The sequence below is a fragment of the Poecilia reticulata genome, linkage group LG5, assembly GCF_000633615.1.
Source record: "Poecilia reticulata strain Guanapo linkage group LG5, Guppy_female_1.0+MT, whole genome shotgun sequence".
Lineage (NCBI taxonomy): Eukaryota > Metazoa > Chordata > Actinopteri > Cyprinodontiformes > Poeciliidae > Poecilia > Poecilia reticulata.
The window spans coordinates 25,650,160-25,670,795 of NC_024335.1; the positions used below are offsets into that span (position 1 = coordinate 25,650,160).

Genomic DNA, 20,636 nt, shown 5'->3' on the forward strand with positions numbered 1-20,636 from the left:
CCACCGCCTCCTCCCGCCCTTCCTCTGCCGCGCGCAAGCTGCTCGCGCTCTCAGCTCGCGCGCAGGGAATTCCTGTGTGTTTTGCTGATAGATTGGTCAGTGGGTCAGAGGGGTACTGCAGCCTTCCCAGTCTGCCGTGTGTTACTGGGCCGCTACCAGTTTGATGGCCGCTCTTCGTGGAAGTAAGGAGAGTTGGGTTTCAGTCTTGACACACTGAATGAAATCGTGAAAGGACATATTAACCCAGATATAGCTCAACAGGCAACCGCCATTTATGTTTCAATACGACACATTCAATGCAAAAATGAAACCGCAACCAAAGTAGGCTATAGAAAAAAACAGCACAACTATAGGCCTATCTGATAACACAGAGGTAGTTGTGTCATATTCTTGTTAGAATATAACAGTGCCATATATTGGTTTGCTGATCAAATTATTTAGCCTTTAATGATAGTTTCCATAAAAAAAATGCACTTTAAAAAAAAGTGATACCATTTATTAAGGGAATAAAACTATTCAAATCAGCCTGGCCCCATGTGAAGAAATAATTACCTCCTTAACCTAAAAGCTGTTTGTGCCACTGTTGGCAGCTGCTGCTTCTGTCAAGCATTTTGTAGTAATTATTCCACTTAACCTAAGTCATGAGCTGAAGGTCATGAACTGACGGGCTGACGTTCTGCTTCAGGATATTCTGACAGAAAGCAGGTTGGATTTCTTTAGACTGAACCATAATATGTTGCCTTTTCCGGTATTTAGATCTACTTCACGCCGTCAGACTGTGGCAGCTCTTTTTTTCCAACGGGTCTGGCAGCAATTAGACCTGGATACGGGTAGTGAAATTAAAATAAACAAACGTGGTTGATTACAGGTATTTTATGATTTAACAGTTATTCAGGTTGACTAAGTAGTGCTAATTTTCTAAAAATGAGTGAAATTATCCTTTACTAAATCATTAGCTTCAATAGTTGCAGCTACAGTCGCATTTTATTACAGGACTCACATTGTACTATACAGCTAACAAGCACCGGGCGCAACTGAGAGATAATTTTTCTTTAAGCAACGATGAAGCCCTAATGCCACGCCCAGGACTGTGCCGCCCTGGGCAGTGAGCCATGTTACCCATATCACAAAATGCCATTTGTTTTCTAAGTTCAATTCAACTCAGGTCAGTGTATTTTATAAATCACCAATTTACAGCAAATGTCAATTATCAAGGGATCTTTAATAACAAGTAGCTGGAAGGAGGAAAGTTCATCCTTTTTTTCGACAGCCACAGTTTTAATCCTGTAGAGCAATTAAATTTCACCTTAAGCACACGGATGTGCCATCATGAACATGTTATTATTTTGTCAACTTTTTTACCATTTAACATGTTTTCAGAGATTAACAGGATTTTCTGAGCTCAGCTGTCAAACTGTATTTATCAATGAGTGTTTCAGTGAATGATTCCTGCTCTGTGTACAAGCCGTAGGTGGTTTTTTTGTTTGTTTTTTTTACAGCTTTGCTGGTTGATGATTAGACTGAATAACTACAAAGCATGTGGGTGGTGTAGAGGTTGGCTGACTAAACTCTGAGTTAGGTTGCATTTCTGTAGAAGAGGAATGAGAAGTATGACTGTAATCTGAAGGTTTTGTTGTTTTATCTGAACAAAAGGTGACTCTTTGAGCTGACAGAAGGGACTCCTGAAAAACGTAGATCGCCTCTTCATAAAAAAAAATTGTGACGAGTTGTGATGAGTTCCTACAATAACAAGCCGAAGAAACACAACACCAGATTTAGTTCTTCACAAATAAATGTGTGGCTCATTCACTTTAAAGCAAGATTAAAAAAAATAAAAAATTTCAGTCGTAGAAGATCTTTTGAAATGTTATTGTGTTGAAGAGGGGGGAAAAAACAGGCTGATGTCCGCTGAGGGCTATCGCCTGGATCGCCCTTCCTCACGTGACGGTGGGGCCAGCTGTTTCACGTGGAGCGAAGCTTAGCAACCATGCAAAAAAGGGCCTGGCTAGAGAAGTGAAAGGGGGCATCTCCCACCCCAACATGACTTGTGGGCGGATGTTTGTACAGTTTGGCTCCCACACTCGGGGGTGGGTCCTCGTCATGGAGAGAAGTTATGAAGGTGGGGCATTAAAGGAAACTGTTTATGCCGTGTTTCCTAAAAACAGCTCACATGTTGTTACCTGTGTCTGCGTCTGGCACCCGTTCAAGTCCTGCAGTTCACTCTGTCACCCAGTCACATCGCATTCAAGGAAGCAGTCAGAACGTGGAATGTTTTTACTCTGGGTGGGAGGGAACGGGAATTTGAAATGTGGGAGTGGCGCGCTTGTGTGCAAACAAGACATGACCCTTAGATCGGCTAACCTCCATATAACTTTATTATTGCCACGCACAACAAAAACAATGAGGTGTGCAGGCAAACATCTGCGTCTGATGCCAAAGCTGCTGCCACACATGAGGCGGCAAGCCCAAAGCACCTCACGTGGGAACTCCACTTGGAGCTAAACAGAAATGTTGCACGTGATCCCGAAGGGAAAGAAAACACAAGAGACTTGCAGAGAATTGCATTGCTGATCGGGGTGTTGCCTCTTCAGATAAGTTACTCCAGACATCTCCTGTTTCCCAGTCTGGGTTTCAGTAACCCGTTTAGCAGCACAGTGCAGATTTCTGTTTTGAGCGATGCTTCAAACCTGTCCAACATGTTTCCAAAGCGTGAGTCACGGCCGCCAGTCAACCTTAAGAAGGACTGCTTTGAGGAATAATGTGAAAAGTCTCTTTACATGTTTATACGCCTGTTTTACTGCTGAGTAATCCAGCAGTTAAAACGGAGCGTAAACAGAAATATTTGCATGCAGTGTTTTTTTCTGTATTTCATTTATAGTACAGTTTAAAATGAAAAGTAGGTTAAAAGTAAAAGTAGGTCTACGCCAAGTTCACTTTAGGTCTCGCTCTTGCTCACAACTGGGTGCATCAAAATCGATGGTTAGGCTTTTGAAGTGATGTAAATAATCAAAACCAAACAGATTTTGTGTGCATTAGGAAAATATTTGTCACAATTAAATAATACTGTGCCGTTTTATGGAGCCTTAAAATGTGTACCGCAAGTTTTCAAGGAAGGTGTCAACTGTTTCAAAGAAATATTCACAACTAAAGTGATGTGAAGGATTATATCTGGGGAGTCCCTATGTGTCCACCTCTCATTGAAACCCAGCTGCAACAGAGAAATAAACAGAATTAATTACAAATGTATTTCCTTTAAATTTATATCAATATGTTTTATTTCTCTTATGTCAAAATGATTTAGTATGTGCATCGTGTGGAAAAGTAGGTGCAGTTTAACATGCCTGATCCGACCTAATAATACATCAAGACAATAAAGTGAGCACCTTTTCAAACACATTTTATAAAAAAAAAAATTGTATCACATTTGCTACGTTAACTGTTTGTGGTTATATAATAATCTTAACCACAAAGCATCATATTATTTAATCCATCCAGCAGGTTTTTAAGGAAATAACTAAAAGCGTGACAAAGTTTATTCTACCTGCATCAAAACCAAACACTTGGTGAGACAGGACAAGTGTTTGTTTTTTTAAAACATATCCTTCTAATCCAGCTGTAAAAATAAATGAGCACAAACAAAAATAGGAACAAATGTCTGTATATTTTTAATTTGCCACTCGGTTTTTTTAATTCCCTGATAGATTTTTTTAATGCTTCCAGGTTAACATGAGGACACAAAAACAGCCGTGATGCCTCCGCACATTTTGTCATGGCTGTTTTATGAGCGTATAAGGTGGCTGTGTCCTCACTTTCCTCCCTCGCTCTCTGTAATCACAGCATTATAAGCCTCCTCTATTCCAAACGTGATCTGCCCCGGCGCTTGTCATGCTGCTGCTGCTGCTGTTGTTGTCTACACGGGACTGCGCAAAGAGCCTTGTGAGCCAGGCGGGAACTGTGTCAAGAGTCCATGTGAGCTCCTGGTCAGGTGGCTGGCGGATAGATGGGTTTGCATGCCCAGAGCTAAAGGGAGGGAGGGAGAGAGGGAGGACAGAGAGGATGGGAGGGTGCAGGAGGGAGGAAAAAAAAAAAAAGAGAGAAAAAAAAAAAGAGGGAGTGCAGAAAAGACTCGTCTCTGAAAGCAAGCTGGCAGGGAGCGAGCTGCACGTGAGGGGCCGTCTTTCATCCTGCGGGGGAAGAATGCCGTCTGCGAAACAAAGCAGGCGTCAGGGCGGGGCGGAAGGGGGTGGAGGAGGGCGAGGGTGTGTGTGTGGGGGGGGGTAACAGGGCATTTCCGATCTGATGTGACATCCATAAACAAAGGCTCCGTTTATGAGCATCTGAGGCTGCAGTCACTAACGTGTTGTGACTTTCTGTCATTGTGTGATACGACACTATGCGTATATATTTACTCCACAAGCCTCTCTTTTTAAAATGCGATGTGACATCCTGGAGGCTACTTTATCAACAGTAAAAAAAAAAAAAGATCTTGAAGCTCTTCAACCGAGAGAGATGCACTGTTGAGCGTGTGTGTCAGCTATGAGATAAAGATCTTAGGATCATCACATTTCATTTCACGAGATCGCTCTTTTAACGATCATTGTTTGAGAGGTTCTTCTAGTTCACACGACACAGATTGTTTTTCATGCTTTAATGGTCCTGTCATTCTGGTTTGACACCTTGGGACTCCTTTTCTCAAATATCCAGATCAGACTAGTTGTTACTGTAGTGTGACAGGGTTTTTTTTTTTTTTTTACTATTATTCTGAAATATTCATTGGATCAGATTTCAAGCTGTTCCAACACGGTCGCAGTGTTGTTTGCGCTCCCTGAACGTCTGCCAAGAGAGCTCTGCGCGTCAAAGGAGAGCATTGCTGAACTTCTCGCACTCTCACCTACATGGTGTGTGTGAGCAGTGACCCAGATAAACACTGAGGGGGTCAAACTAAGTTTCCAACTCCATGTGCTCCCCTCCTCCAGGTGGCGTCATCCTGTACGCCGGCTCATCCGGCAGTGCCAGCCCGAGTCCTGGAAGCCCGTCCAGCGGATACCAGACCCAGTCGCCGTCCTCCCACTCTCAGCCCTCGTCCCCGGAGGGGGTCTCCTTCCAGGAGATCGGGGTGCTGAAGCAGAGACGCAACCATGGCAGAGGAACCGTTTCCCCCAAAAGGGTCTTTCAGTTCCCGGAAGTGAGCAATGCTCCCGTCGCTCACATTACCACGGCGTCGTCGGCGACCTACAGCCACGCCACAGCTGCCAAACGGTCCTGCAGTTTCACCGGGACGTTCACCAGTGAGTTCTCGCATTTCCACTCCTCCGGTTCTCGTTGCTCGCCTCGTCACTGTCTGCGGTTTGTCATTGTTCGTCTTTCCTCTGTCTGACGTTGAATTTGTTTTTGTTTGCAGAGACTGGGGGAATGGTGCTGTTATGCAAGGTGTGTGGGGACATCGCGTCCGGCTTCCACTATGGTGTCCACGCCTGCGAGGGCTGCAAGGTACGACGAGAAGCGAGACGCCCCGCTGCCCGTTTGAGCTACAAGAATTCAAGGTGTCCTCGAAAGTATTTGTTCTCACTCTTTTTGTGTTCTGTCTCCAGGGGTTCTTCAGACGCAGCATTCAGCAGAACATCCACTACAAGATGTGCGTGAAGAACGAGAACTGTCTCATCATGCGCATGAACCGTAACCGGTGCCAGCACTGTCGCTTCAAGAAGTGTCTCTCTGTGGGCATGTCCCGAGATGGTGAGCGACATGGTCTATTTTTAAATTATATCCCTCTACCATAATTTTTTATGTACATTTGTTGGCATTTCATGAGATCACATGTAGAAATGGAAAAAAATAATAATAAGGGGAGATTACTACGTCATGATGCGTACCTTGCAGGTTTTTGTTTGCAATGGATTTTTAATATCACAAATTGTTTTCCTTTCACTTCACAAAAATATGCAGCACTTTGTAACAGCCTATCACATGAAAGGCCAATAATGTTGATTGAAGTTTGGGCTGTAATGTGAGAAAATCTTCTAAAGTTTATGAGGTATTAATACTTTTGCAAGTACACATGTGGAAACTATGAGGTCAGATAACACGGTTGGTGTTGCGTTGTTGTTGATCTTCCATGTTTTAATGAAAACAAGCCAGATTCTGTCTTCCCCCCTTTTTTCCCTCCATTGTCCTCCTTTTGTCCTCTCCTTCCTCTCCTCACTCCTCTCTGATTTATGGCGAGAGGAGCTTTAGTGTCCCTGTCGTCTCCAGTTTTGCTCAAACAGCGAAAAAGAGAGTTTACTTTTTAAAACTGGGACACAAAGCAGCTGATTACCGCCCTCGTGGTCAGCATGATTTACAGTCTTTGCGGGCAATCATCTGCGACATATTGTTATCCTGTCTTGTTAATCATTAAACCGTCCATAGCTTACCTATAGAATAATGTATAACTCCTTTGAAACTGCCCTTCTGCATTTTTTCCCACTGCAACACTTCAGTCCTTTGGGGAATAGCTAAACTAGGTGATGATAAATCATTTTTTTTTTTTTCTGGAGCAAATATTTTTAGTTGACCCAAAAAAAAGAGCCAAAGCAAGAAAATCTGCTAATTTATCAAACTGCAACCTGACCAAGCTGTATTTATATCCATATTTTTATTTTAACTATGCACACTCTAATGAGGAAAAGCTGCTTTTATTCACATTTTTAGCCCACTTTAGCCCACCTCTGACCTTTTGTCCTTTCAGCCAATCACACCTGCCCCCTTGTCTTCAACCCTCATTCACGTTGTCACCTCACTAATGACACCAGGTTCAATGTTTTTGACCCAGTGACCTACTTTCACAGAGTAGCTCATCTGAAAGACGAAAACAGGGAGAAAATGTGCAGAGGGGGCGAGGGCGGAGACTATAAATAGGACAGCCAGTGAAGGTGCACCACTGACAGAGGGGGAGGGGAGCGCTGCAAAAGGCAAAGAGGAGAACGAGACGGGCAGACGTGAAGGTTTCTCAATCTGTGGTGCAACAGCTGTGATGGAGTGAAGGACCGCCGATCAGGAATATGTTCAGGATAGTGCTCGAGTTTCAGATTTAGGATGCATTTATTTATCGCTAAGCAGCATTATGTGTACATTTCCAACCTCGTATCAGTTGTGTGTGAATATTTTGGAGACCTCTGCCCCCCTAAAAGAGTTTAGATGTTTACTATCGATTGTGATACAAAGGGGGAAGATAAAAATAAATAAATCGATTAAATATATCCAGTGTTTGAATACCATTTTTTTGTTTTGTCAATACCATCCACTGAACATTCCCATCTCTTCAGATGATAATTTAACATATAATTATACTTTTTTTTACCAGGCTTTCAGAGGGTAAATTCATTAGTTATAGAGGCTACCGCTGTAATATTATGGGCTGCATCAGTTTATGCTAACAGAAGACGCTTTGTCTTGTTTTCTTCCTCCTCAGCGGTGCGTTTTGGGCGTATTCCCAAGCGGGAGAAGCAGAGACTAATGGATGAGATGCAGAGCTACATGAACAGTCTCAACGGACCGGAGATGGAGGTGCCGCCTCCCTCCGACGGCCCCTGCAGTCCGCTCCACCAGACCAACACCGGATCCTGTTCTCTACCGCAGTCTTACCCCAGCGAAGAGAAGCCACTCAAAACGGCGGCAGGCAGCAGCAGCTGCCTGGGAACTCCGTCTTTCCAGAGCGGAATGGTGCAGGAAGCCGGCCCGTCCGTTCAGCAGAACCTGAACCCAGCGCAGTACAGGGTTCAGGTGGAGCAGCAAAATGTCTCGACCAGCTACCATCTGGCTGCCAACTTCCCAGCTTCTCCCTGCAGCAGTGCAAGCTCCACAAGCACAAATGTCGGCAACGCCAACTACTCCTTCTCCTCCAATCAGAACCAATGTCCAGTTAGTGGCAGCTTATCGTCTCAGACCTTCGCCAGTCATGGGGTCATGCCAGATAGAGATAACCAGAACCCAACATCCTGCCCCTGGAAGCTGAACGGAGGCGCCAAAGTGCTTGTGAGTCTCATTTTTTTTTTCGTGCTGGTTAAATCAATAAAAATCAGTTCAGGGTCAATCGAATATTACTATTCCTAATACTCGTCTGTTTTCTGCTTTCTGCAGGCGTGCCCTCTCAATTCGTGTCCCGTGGCTCCGGCCAGTCGCTCCAGCCAGGAGGTGTGGGAGTCGTTCTCCCAGTGCTTCACCCCGGCTGTTAAAGAAGTGGTGGAGTTTGCGAAGAGCATCCCAGGCTTCCAAATGCTGAGCCAGCACGACCAGGTCATGCTGCTCAAATCTGGCACTTTCCAGGTACGTCCACCTGCGTTAACGCCCCCGAGTCTGTCCTCCGGTTCCCTTCGCACCGTCCATTCTGGTGCTGACCGGGTCGTCTTCTGTCCACAGGTTCTTATGGTGAGGTTCTGCTCCTTGTTCGAACCCAAAGAGAGGACGGTGACCTTTCTTAACGGACAAACGTACTCGCTGGCGTCGCTGAGGGCTCTGGGTATGGGCTCCCTGCTCGACGCCATGTTTGACTTCAGCGAGAAGCTGGGATCTCTGGGCTTGGAACAAGACGAGATGGCTCTTTTCATGGCAGTTGTTCTGGTGTCTGCTGGTACGTTAGAGATGCTTGCATGACTACAAGCGCTTTGTAAATTCTAAAAAGGGATGCCTCAGTCAGGTTTTCCTTTAGTTTGTATGATTCCAGTCCAGCTCTAAATTGTGAGTTTTAATAATCATCGATAACTATATTAAACATTAACATTTGAGTTAGCGTTTTGAACTAATTTACTCAAATAAATTAGCATTTCAATATAAAGATCCTCAATAAACCAGCACTTTGTTCCTGGTGACAGTGTTTTTGTGCAGAGCAGTTTGCTGAGGCGCTAGTCTAATACTAGCATGTAAACTCTTTAATTTGACACAACTTTGATCTTTTAGCTGCTATCATATTTTGTTGTTGATCGTTTGCACAAAACATAAAAAAAAAGGTTGTTTTTGTGCTTCAGAAGCGTACTGCTCTGCTTTGAACGTCGTACTTTTTAACAAGCGATGTGTCAGCTGCTTTCTACTCTCCTTACTCTGAAAGTTGATACAGACAGAAACGTCATCGCCGAAGGTGGAAAACGTACAGATATTTTGCTATTTATGAACATATTTGCAAACTATTCAGAAAAAGATTTTTTTTTTAAATGAGACATAAAGTTCAGGTTTGATGGAGCCAACATAAACTTTTGCAGACAGTGTTTAAGGAATTGAGCTTGGTGATCAGCACCTCTTCAGATACTTGAGACCTGATCGGGACATCCCTTATAAAAACGCATTTTCACAGACTTAATGTTTCTTTCTTCTCTTTTTTTTCCCCCCCCCAGACCGCTCCGGTATTGTAGAGGTGGGAGCAGTGGAGCAGCTGCAGGAAAACCTCATAAAGGCTCTGCGTTCGCTCATCACCAGTCGCCGGCCGGATGACGGCACGCTCTTCCCGAAGTTGCTGCTGCGCCTGCCGGACCTGCGCACACTGAACAATCAGCACTCGGAGAAGCTATTAGCTTTCCGCATAGACCCATAAGTTAACGTTTCATGGCAGAGTCACGAGGTTATCCGCTTCCGGGGTCCTCTCTGCTCTCCGTGTGAGCCTGGGTTGCCAGATTGAGCACGGTGGCCTCTGCATGACGGACAGCTGTTTCAGGAGCCGTGCCAAGTTTAACCCTGGGGGGGGCGAGGAGTGGAAAAACACCGGAGAACATCAGCACAACAGGAGGTGAAGGCTCCTCAACTTTAGAGCTTCCAGCTGGACTGCCAAGAAGAAACAGACTGTATTCTTCCATGAGTTTCTTCGAGTCGGTGTCAAACCGTCACCTTTCCCCTCGCTCGGCTTCTGGTTTTTATCAGAAGCAAACTTTTTCTACCGAAGACCAAAAGGAAAGAAGAAGAAGAAAAAAAAAGGACAGAGCTTGTTGTTGCTCATGCGTCTGTGTTCTCCTGTCCCAGCTCATAAAGCTAACAAGAAGAAAGCACACACTTTTGAGATAAAAAAACATTTGCCAATACAAACTTCTTATTATGCTCTTCCCATGTATAAAAAAAATGTATCTGAATATAAAGTTTGTCCTAGCAAAGACCATTTCTAACATCCAGTTAGAAGCGCTGTTTGTGCTTGCCCATGTCGAAATGAAATAAGCTATTTTCACATGTCATGTGGGAAATCTTTACTGAAATCATCCATTTGTGATCGAGATATGTTTGATATTTTTAAGGAATGAGTTGTATTTATACACGCTATAAATATTGGTCATTTTAGACCACTTTTGAATGGATATATGTATATGTTAAGGTGTTCTGTTGTACATTTTGTACAGAACTTGTAGTTGCTTCATTGCTAGATGCAGATAGATGTATATGTAAAATTGAACTATTGAAAGCTGCCAGATTGCTTTATAGAGGACTCCCATCATGTGCTTCGAGGTTATAGCTTTTATTTGGAGAGATGCACCTGAAATAAATGTATCGTCACTGACATCATCAGCTTATGTATATTTTGTAAATGTCTATAGTCGCGGCATAGAGAACCACTATTAAAAAATATTATATAGCATTTCTCTTTGTGCTTGTCGTCTTTTCCCTCTGATGCAGAGACATACCCATAGATCTGTAGCCTAGCAACTGAGCCAATCAGCCAATCGTGCTTCAGATCTGACAGTCATTAGGTTTTCCTTTTTTTTTTTTTGTTGTCCCCTCTAAAAGGGAGACATCACCTGATCTTTAAGTGTGCTAGCAATACCAGGTCAACTCAAAGATGTCATATTTCTTTAATTACAAGTCAGAATGTGACGTACAAATAGCGCACAGGAACATTTTGTAGAGAGGAGGAAAGGACCACAAATAAACGGATTAATGGAAAACTCATATGCCAGTGAAATGCCAGTTGCGCTGCAGGTTAATTAGGGACTCAAATGTCTTCATGGCGTTCATGATGCGAATAGACTGACCATGAAACGGCGAGAAGAGAAGCTTGCGTAGCTTCAGAACAGAATGTCCTCTCACTGGAAATGTTTAGGGACAGTTTCCATAAACAGCAACTCTGCCCTCCAGAAGCCCTATTAATGACTCACTGGCATTAACTTTTTTTTTTTAAATGCATGGGTAGGAAATGACTAACCTCTTAAGTAGTATACCATCAGATACATGCACGCATTTCTACAGAAAGCAGATTGACAGTCTCATTAGGGGAATGTCACCTGACTGCACCAAACTTTAGCATTTAAGTAATCCAAGTACCAGAATCAGTCAGTGATTGGAGAAGAAACATGGATTGGAGAAGAAAAAAAAAAAGTTTTAGAAGTAATACAGTTCTTAATGTGAATGATGAACATTCCTTAATGTAATGGAAAACAGACAGGCGCTATTACAAGTACTATTTTATATTCCAATTTCTGCATTAGAGCACATTACTGGTGATCTTCAGCAGTGATAAGCTGATATATTTTAGGTCTTCATCTGCCACCTGCTGGACAGGACCGGAATAGAAAAAACACGTTTCAGATTTAGATTCAGTCATTTTAATTCTGGTGCAGGAGATTCATATAATAACACAATTTATTGCAACAGCAGCGCTTTATTTTCTGATGTACCGCACATTTTTTATGTGTGTGAATAAATAAAGTTTGACTCAAGTAATATGTTATACTAAACATATTTAGGTCCAAGGGGAAGTGCCTAACTTCAGCTTTATTACATCCATTTGGTTTTAGTTGCATCCGGTTCGGTTTAATTCTTGACATTTCAGTTCATTATTTCAGTTCATGCCATTTCTACTTAAACTAATTCAATTAATTTTCCTTGCGCTTAAATTAATTCAATTCACATTAATATAAATACATTTATTTGTCCCCAGCTGCCAGTTTACAAAAGAATAGATGCCTTGATTATCCTCTGCTGCCATCTGGTGGTCATTAATGGGAATAAAAATCACAAGCTTGATGGACTGGGTTGTTTTTTTTCTTTTGCTGCCATCTGGTGGTCATTAATGGAAATAAAAAACACAAGCTTGATGGACTGGGTTGCTGTCCTCTAGTGGACAAACTAGAGGACAGCAGAAGACTGAGCTTTTATGACGAGTTTCATTCCAGGTCATGTTAAGTCATATTAGGACTGCTGCACCATAAAATCACCATTTAATGTAATTCTTAAAGAGTATTTTATATGTTTGTTGACACTTGAAATTACTATTATATGTATTATTATTATTATTATTATTATTATTATTATTATTATTATTATTATTATTTTATTACTGTTATTATGCAGTTGTTGTAAAATGCTTCCTATAATACTATTTTATCATTGTTCTTATATTTGTAACTTATACTATTATAAGTGTACTACCATGTAAAATAATATCAAATATTTTCTCCCTTTTTCTTTTGCTGTATGATTGTTTTAGCACAGTGCAAAGGATTACAAGCAGACAAAAGCAGAATCCTTTTAGGTAAATCTTCTAATGTGAACTTCATAATGATCTTAACCTCACACACCCATTACTTTGTCGTGCCTGTTACCAAAGCTGTCTGTTACACAAAACATGATGTCATTTGTGTACAAGATGCTAAAATTAAACTTTCCAGAATCTATCTAAAGCTGGACTCCCTTCCCACTTTGCCACACTGGCTATTTTTACAGTTTTCATTGCAAAACATCGACAACAATAGCACTGACAGGACAGCAATAGGGTGATGCTCTACTAATAAATATGTACTGCAGACATTCGTTTATGTTTGACAATAAATGTGAAATGAGGAGCAAAATGTGCAAATGATAAGCTGAAGAAACATCATGCACTGATTATTACTTTTATCTCAAAGCCATAGTATCAAACATTAATGTAAAAGGTGATATAAATATCAAATCTGGGTACCACCAGATAGCTAATAAATAGTTTATAGCTATGCTATCCATTCATTTATAAACACTGTAAATAATTAGTAACTGTTTATTATGCAAGAATTAAGTATGAGAAGGAGATTATATGCCAAAAAAAAGTTTAAAATGCTAATTGTGCTTAAAAGGCAGTCTGAAATGTTTAGTACAACAACTCTGGATAAAATGTAGAGGTGAACAGACTCGGCTCACTGTTTGGCAAGAAACTGGAAGATTTGTCCGTTTCTCACCCTTAATTAATGCATAATAAACAGCTATTAATCATTTATAAAGTGTTTATAGATTAATTAAGAACATATCTATAATCTACTTATTAGCCATCTATAAGAGGAGCCTTTTTGTAAAGTGGTATCCAAATCGGTATTTGCTTATATTTTGTGGAGTAGAACATTATGCAATGCTGGTGTAGTTCAGTATTTTAAGTCATTTAAGTCTACCTGGTGAGCAGTAAAAACAATTAGAGATCTAAACTCAGCTAAGAGGGTCAGGGACATAAATAACTACTCGTATTTGGAAAACGCGCTGGTCCAGCCGGGCTGGATCTACCTGGAGAGTGCTAGAGCGAGGTGATCAGGCACATGGGGGGAGAGGGATCAGGGTTAGCGAGAGATTAACGAAGGCCTATAAAGCTGCGTAATCCGCACAAATTCAGAGCGTCAACTCCTCCACAAACAGCGTCTGTGCTCACACTGTCGGCGTGTTTCAGAGCCACAGGGAACCATAAAACCAGAGCGACGAGGGTCGAGTGGCGAACCGACTTAGTGCAAAACAGGAAAAGGAAACGCCACAAGAGGCTGAAACCTTCCTCAGCATCAGCAGCTGAAAGGAGCACGAAGGGAGAATCATGAAAAAGTCAAAGGTATCAAAGGTCTTTTTGCTTCACGTCGAACTAGATGCATATTTTTTGAAAACGTCATGAATAGGGTGTGAATGTGGATAAAGAAATGACAAAATCTGAGCTGGGTAATGCAGAATCTCTTTACTGAAGTCCTTTCTGCTTTGAAACATCCTTTTTTAAAAAAAAAAATCCTTTTTGTTGTGAGGGAAAAAAGGTTTGTGATCCGTGGTGAGCGTAATCATGTAAGCACCGATGCTGCTACACTTTTCGTACCGCGAATATTTATGTGCATTTTGAGATTCCATATTTTCAGTTTTCATTGATTACGCTCGTCTTATTTCCTTTGTTTTAAATCTCCTTTTTCACCAGTTTGAATAAAGAAACTGGTAGAGTCAAGATATCTGGGTCCTGCATGGATTTGAACTTTTCTTTTGATGCTTTAGATTCTGTATCAATATTGATGCATTCAAATTGTCACTTTCGTTATAATGTTCAAAGAGATGCGTTTCTAAAAGAAAAAAATGTTGCACATTTACATTAAACAAGTCTAAACTATATTAATCCACATATTTACTCAGTGCAGCATCTTTTTAAGGAAATTCCTTTGTTTGTTCCGTAGTTATAAGTAATAAACATGTCAAAAATTACATCATGGTGTTAAAACTTTTTGCTGTTATTATGTAATTATTGCAAACATAAGTGGCACGTCAAAGAAAGCATCAAAAATGATAGTCGATATAATTGTAAAGTCACCTCCCTTTTGTTTTTCGGCCTCCCTTTGCCTACATGAAGGTTCTCATGAACCTTCAAACCAATCTAACAAGTGCAGTCAGATCTATTTTGCATAAATTACTCATAGAAACTTTTTCCAGACGGTTAAAACTCCCGGTGAGTTGAGAGCAGGTGGGACGATGCCAGGATTTAATGGTCCTGCTTGTCTCTTGTTGTATCCCAGCAGGTGGGGAATGAGAATGAGCCTCCCAGCTACCAGGAAGCAACTGCAGGTGAAGAACTAACGCCGTCTCTGCAGACGATGCAATGATGCAGCTAGAGGATGATAATGATAATATATGTCCTTTTTTTTTTTGTCTCAGGTTATCCTGAGATGGAGGCCCAGTTTGCCTGGGATGATAAGACCATCAGGAGGACTTTCATCAGAAAGGTGACTGAACGCAGACTGAGTCAAATGAAGCGACGTAATAAAATGGAAAAAAATAAAATAAAAAGAATCCTAAATCTGACAAAGCCCTCCTCCGTCTGCAGGTTTACGCCATCCTCATGCTCCAGCTGTCTGTGACTGTCGGGATTGTTTGTCTCTTCACGTTTTGGTAATTTGGTCTCAGTTTTCCTCCTCCTGTTCTGATGATCTGAACTCTTTTGTTTATTGATCCACATACCAACCGAATCTAGACAACCGCTGCTTTTCTTTTCAGCGCACCCGTGAGGTTTTACATTCAGACTAACCCCAGCTTGTACATGGCGTCTTAGTGAGTAAAAATACTTTATTATATCATTATTCTCGCTGCCTATTTACATGATCCATTAACTTTTTTTTTTTCTTGCTTTTACAGCATTATGTTTTTTGCGACCTACATTGCTCTGTCCTGCTGCGGAGATCTGAGGTAAATTCTGTTTACAGTAAACGCTGATTGGTTAGTCCTGACATATTAGAGAGTTGACTCTGTTATGATTGTTTTTTCTTTTTAATTTGACATTTTAATGTTTTATTTTAGGGATTCAGTTTGCATGCCATACTAAAACATTTGGCTTGCTCCTTCTCATATTGTGAATCATATTTGACACGTGACACTTTTGCGACCAAACTTAAATAACGGCTGCAATTTTAATTTTGTGCATTTAGCAACATATTTACCCAATGCTGTGGGGTTTTGAGTGAACTCTGTTAAAGAGGTAAAATTGTATAAACAAAGATACATTAAAGGGTGAAATTAGGCAAATCTATATATTTTTAGATACAATGCAACTAGAATGCAACTGTGATTTAAATCCATGAAAGTAGATTCATGTTCCTATCAGCACACAAAAGCATAAATATTGATATGTCGCGACTTTGTTAAAGAAGCTGAGGAAACTTTGCATGAAAAATAAGCTACATTTGATCTCATGGTGAGGATGACAACGTATTTTCTTTTCTCATAACAGGAGGCAGTTCCCCTGGAACATTACTCTTTTAGTTCTTTTTGTAAGTATTTTTTCTCCCAGAGTTAATAAAACTCGTAATGTTGCTCTCTGTCCTTGACATTCTCTTCACCGTAACTCTGCCTCTTTTGTTTTTTTTCTTCAAAGACTCTGAGCATGGCCTTCATGATGGGCTTTGTTTCAAGGTAAATATTACCTACCAGGCAGAAGCAGTGTTATATATTTCAAAGTAAGATGTTGCGCTGGTGGGAAAACTAATCATTTTGAAATGTTTGCAGCTTTTACAACACCAAGTCAGTGATGCTGTGTCTGGGAATCACAGCTCTGGTGTGTCTGTCCGTCACTGTGTTCAGCTTCCAGAGCAAGGTGAGCAGAGGAGAAAATGCTTCACCGTCATCTATCCAAACAGCAGTAATTTGGTGGAATAACTGAATAATTTCCAATTTTTAATTTTTTTTGCTACAGATTGACGTAACGTCCTGCCAGGGCGTGCTGTTCTCTCTGTGCATGGTCATGCTGCTCTGTGCCATTACCATCTCCATCGTCGTCCCCTTCGGATATGTAAGTCACCCCTCTTCTCTCCTTTTTTTTATCCGGGGTCTTCTAGAAGAAGGCTAATTTAGCCGAGGTTAATGATGAGTTAAACAACAGTTGCAGCTTAATGCTTCAGGTGCTGCTGGCTGTGTTCACGTATGCGTCAGTGAGAGGGGATTGACCCAGCAGATAATCTTGGACTCTTCTTCTTGAATTAGCTCGCTGACTGTGTTCGGTAATGGTGGTTGTCTTGCATCACAGGTTCCCTGGTTACATGCCATCTATGCAGTGATAGGAGCCATCCTCTTCACCCTGGTAAGTCAGGCAGGATACAACCACAAACATTAATGTATCATCGTAGCTGTGGCTACAGAAATAAAGTTTATTATGGTAATTATTCTTATATTTGATGAGTGGGATTGGTGTGTTTACTGTGATACGGTTTACACTTTATTTGAAGGGGTGTACATGACACTGTCATATATATGACGTAACATCTATTATGAACACGGAGGAGTCTTTATGAATGTTTGTGACTGTTGTCATGAAGAGTCATTTGATAAAAAATGACACTTGTAATGCAAAGTTGCTTTTAAAAGTCCATTAAAAGTGCCAACTTTGTATTATTTGGTAAATCATGACACTTTAAAGCAACTTTGCATTAAAAGTGTCCTTATTTACCGGATGACACTTCATGACAACAGTCACAAACATTCATAAAGACTTCTTCATGTTCATAATAGATGTCATGTCATATTTATGACAGTGTCATGACAGTCTCATGCACACCCCTTCAAATAAAGTGTTACCGTTTACATTTCGGTCTCATCTGGAGTTGTGCCATAATCCATTTTTTAGATTCTGAAAAGATTGTTAAAATATGAGCTCTGCAAAGCTGATGATGTTGTTTTATAACCTCCTCTGCTCCACAAACCTCTGCCTGACCCGTCTGCTGTGTTCCTCGGGCTTCATGACACTGCTTGCTCTCTAATGTTCTCTAATAAACTTCTGAGGCTTTCACAGAACATTTACTGAGATTAAATTACACACTGGTGGACACCGTTTCCTCCATAACTTCCCTTTTAATTAGAGGGATCTCTTTAAATGGACCTAAGTACAGATTCCAACCAAACTTTTGAAAACCACGTATCATTTTTTCCCTGAATTGATGAATAATGTCTATCACATATCGAGACGTCCTAATAAGAAGTCTCAAGACTTCTGGAACTTTTACACAAAGTTGGAAAAGTTTTTTTTTTTATTGTTCTTAACTCTTATTTCCTCTTCCTGTCTTTTCCTGCTGCAGTTTTTAGCTTTTGACACACAGCTGCTCCTAGGAAACAAGCGCTACGCCATCAGTCCAGAGGAATACATTTTTGCCACACTCAGCCTCTACCTGGACATCATCTACCTGTTCAGCTTCCTGCTGCAGCTCACGGGAACCGGCCGGGATTGAAGCGTGTGGCGCTGAAAACCTCCAAAACCAGCTCAGAGTCCATTCCCAGCAGTAGAATAACAAATCGGGGATATCTGAATCCTCGGATCAGGTTCCTGATCAGTCTATTGCTTCTTCATGTAGCCCCAGTGTTGCCACCCTGCTGCTGGTTCATACTGTAAGACGTGCATCACCTGAAGGAAGTGGTTTATATTTGTTCAGTGCTCTCTGACCCTCCATGTTTAAATGTTCGGGATTCGTTGTGTGGGTTTTCTGTATTGACTGCAGTCCTACAGTAAATGCGTAAGCACTCACAATCAGAGCGATCAGCACCGACTCACTGGCTCCATTTCCATTTAAACACCACTAAGCCAGTGGCTGAGATTCAGCAAATCTGCTCTGATGCACCGCTCTTTTGGATCCAGCTAATTTTATTCAACAACTTATTTTGAAAGGAGTATGTAGATGACCTTTTGTACCTGTATTAGCATTAAAAAATCATTTTAGATGCCGTGGCTCTGTATTTTGTGTACTGTACGTGTGTAACCGATTCCTGATGAACACTGTTAATTTATGGATGAGATTTGATCGACTTGAGTATTTTACCTGAGAAATGAGCAAACTTCAACCACAAGGGAAAATGTGTGTGTAGCATGTTACAGTGCTTTTAACTGGTAAGAGCTGTCTAAATATAAATTATGAATTAATGTTAAATGTGGCCTTTTAGATGTAATAGAAATATTTTTTCTTCTCAGATTAATGACCTGTGTAAGAATGAGGAAGGTTTAGTGAATAAAAACGAGGAATGCAACTATTTTTTATTTTTACAAACTAAAAGCTATGTGTACATGCTCTGACTCTACTAAAAACTGACTCATGACATACATTGTATGGTTTGTGTGAACAATAAAAAAGTGAAAACCAAAGCAGTGAAGTTTTCAGTCAATTTTCTGATCACATATCCAGTTAACATGATGTCAGAGTGCAAACTCTACATTTATAATATTGTGAGGTTTTTTTTTTTTTTTTTGCTTTGGGACATTAATTTAATCCAAGCAAATGCTAAAAGAAGGTTTAAGTAATAGCTGTAGTAAGAGAAACCTAAAAAAAAAAAAAAAAAAAAAAAAAGGCAGGAGATTGAAATTAAACATGTTTAAAACATTACAAAAAGTATTAAAATTGTGTATAAAACATACCTTATAGACACCACAGATTAAAAAGATGTTTTGCAATCTCATTTATCTAATTTGCACCTTAAAATTTATCAAAATAAAACTACTGAAAACAATATGATATAAAAAAATAGGTCCTGCTCATCCACATGTGGACATATACCAATTTTAACAACAGTAGGAAATTCAAATAATAAAAAAAAACAATGAGACGGAGCTAAAATGTTTCTGTAAATAGTATAAAAATCATTAAAAATGCCAATTTTTGGTGAGGAGTAAATTATGAAATGCTATTTTTAAGTAACAACACCTTTACTTCAGAACAAATTGTGGCTACTTTACCATCTATGGTCACTTCAGTGAGTGAAGGGCAGGTGCAGACAAACAATCACATAACTTAAAGTAATACTTCTTGTTGTTTCTTGTTTTTATATTATTTTCTGCCAGTTGCTTCCTATATGGGCTCTTTGCACGTACGGCGCTGACATGAGCGAAATGCGGCTTTCTTGTTTCCGCTTTGAGTTACCATGACAGCTAGAAAAGACAAAGTCGTATTTCAGAAGCAAATAAAGCAATACCTTGAAAATTGTTGTCTTCAAAATTTAATGGGCCTTTAAGTTTTCAAGTATTTCCAAACAATCCTGAATTAAGAAGGCTGTGACTTGTAAATATTAGTCTCTACCAGTTAAAGCTAACGCCACACAGCAAAGTTTCCAGTCTTCACTTCATCCCGGATCAGCTTCTTCAGCCCAAAACTACCGGAGTGAGACGGATGGTAAATAAAGGAGCCTCCCTGAGTTATTTCCATGGAATCACTACTGTATTCAGCCTGAAAGAGCGAGTTTATGGGAACGAGAAAGCAGACCAGAGCCAGTCAGCCGAGCAACTGATCTGCCTGTACACACTGCTGTAAACACCGTCCTATCTGAGATCTTCACAAGAAACATGCAAAGGTAATAAAACGAAATAATACGGAGACCTTAAGGAACACGGCCATATTTTTCTAAAAGCAACAACTTTGAACCTGGACAGTCAGCTGAACTAGAATTCTGACACCAGAACTACCCTTCTTTTTAAACTATGAGGCTTGTTGTGCTTCATCATGCTTCGGAAGCAAAAAGCCAGAACAGTAATCTCCCCCGTTCCTTGGTCTCTGTTTGACACTAACGACAATAAACACACTTAATATACTTGAAAATAAATACAAAATAAGGTAAAAATGTTGTCCCTTAGAATGGATTAAATGTTAAGAAACTTAAATAGCACATTTTTATAAGAAAGATGTCTGAGAATATTGTCTACTAGCATAAGCTAAAGTTAATGTTAGCCACAAAGTTTAAAGAAAGTAAAATTCACCTTCATGTCTGTGAATATATAAAGAGGCGAACATCTTTTCTCCAGCTTTCTTGCTGGAGCTTCGGATCGAGGAACTTCATTAATTGTTATCTTGGCCAAGCCCTGCAAGCACTCAGTGTAAAATGCCATTTCAATGGACCGGAAGCGATCGAGCCGCTTATCCCCGAACACGGAAGTTGACGTGCAAAGAGCCCGTTACAGAATATCAGCC

General features: G+C 40.7%; 2 protein-coding genes across 3 annotated transcripts in view; both read left to right on the forward strand.

Annotated features, from left to right (window-relative positions):
* The window catches only part of LOC103465341 (nuclear receptor subfamily 1 group D member 1-like), a 13,057-nt gene extending 3,024 nt beyond the window's left edge, over positions 1-10,033 (forward strand). Inside the window, exons 2-8 of the mRNA XM_008410066.2 lie at positions 4,977-5,288; positions 5,402-5,490; positions 5,592-5,736; positions 7,451-8,013; positions 8,119-8,304; positions 8,398-8,608; positions 9,366-10,033. Coding sequence (XP_008408288.1) covers positions 4,977-5,288; positions 5,402-5,490; positions 5,592-5,736; positions 7,451-8,013; positions 8,119-8,304; positions 8,398-8,608; positions 9,366-9,562 — 1,703 coding nt within the window. The 3' untranslated portion in view covers positions 9,563-10,033. The remainder of the gene's footprint in view (positions 1-4,976; positions 5,289-5,401; positions 5,491-5,591; positions 5,737-7,450; positions 8,014-8,118; positions 8,305-8,397; positions 8,609-9,365) is intronic.
* A 3,532-nt stretch (positions 10,034-13,565) lies between these two features.
* Positions 13,566-18,826, forward strand: faim2b (Fas apoptotic inhibitory molecule 2b). 2 transcript variants are annotated; one of them, XM_008410068.2, is made up of 12 exons: positions 13,566-13,789; positions 14,727-14,772; positions 14,863-14,930; positions 15,032-15,096; positions 15,202-15,255; positions 15,340-15,390; positions 15,932-15,971; positions 16,076-16,113; positions 16,207-16,294; positions 16,394-16,489; positions 16,724-16,777; positions 17,769-18,826. In XM_008410068.2, the coding sequence occupies exons 1-12, from the start codon at positions 13,775-13,777 to the stop codon at positions 17,916-17,918; spliced, it is 765 nt and encodes a 254-aa protein (XP_008408290.1). In that variant the 5' UTR covers positions 13,566-13,774; the 3' UTR covers positions 17,919-18,826. The 2 variants fall into 2 exon arrangements, with proteins under 2 accessions (XP_008408290.1, XP_008408289.1); XM_008410067.2 differs by having other exon boundaries at positions 13,567-13,789; positions 14,724-14,772.
* The last annotated feature ends 1,810 nt before the right edge of the window (positions 18,827-20,636 follow it).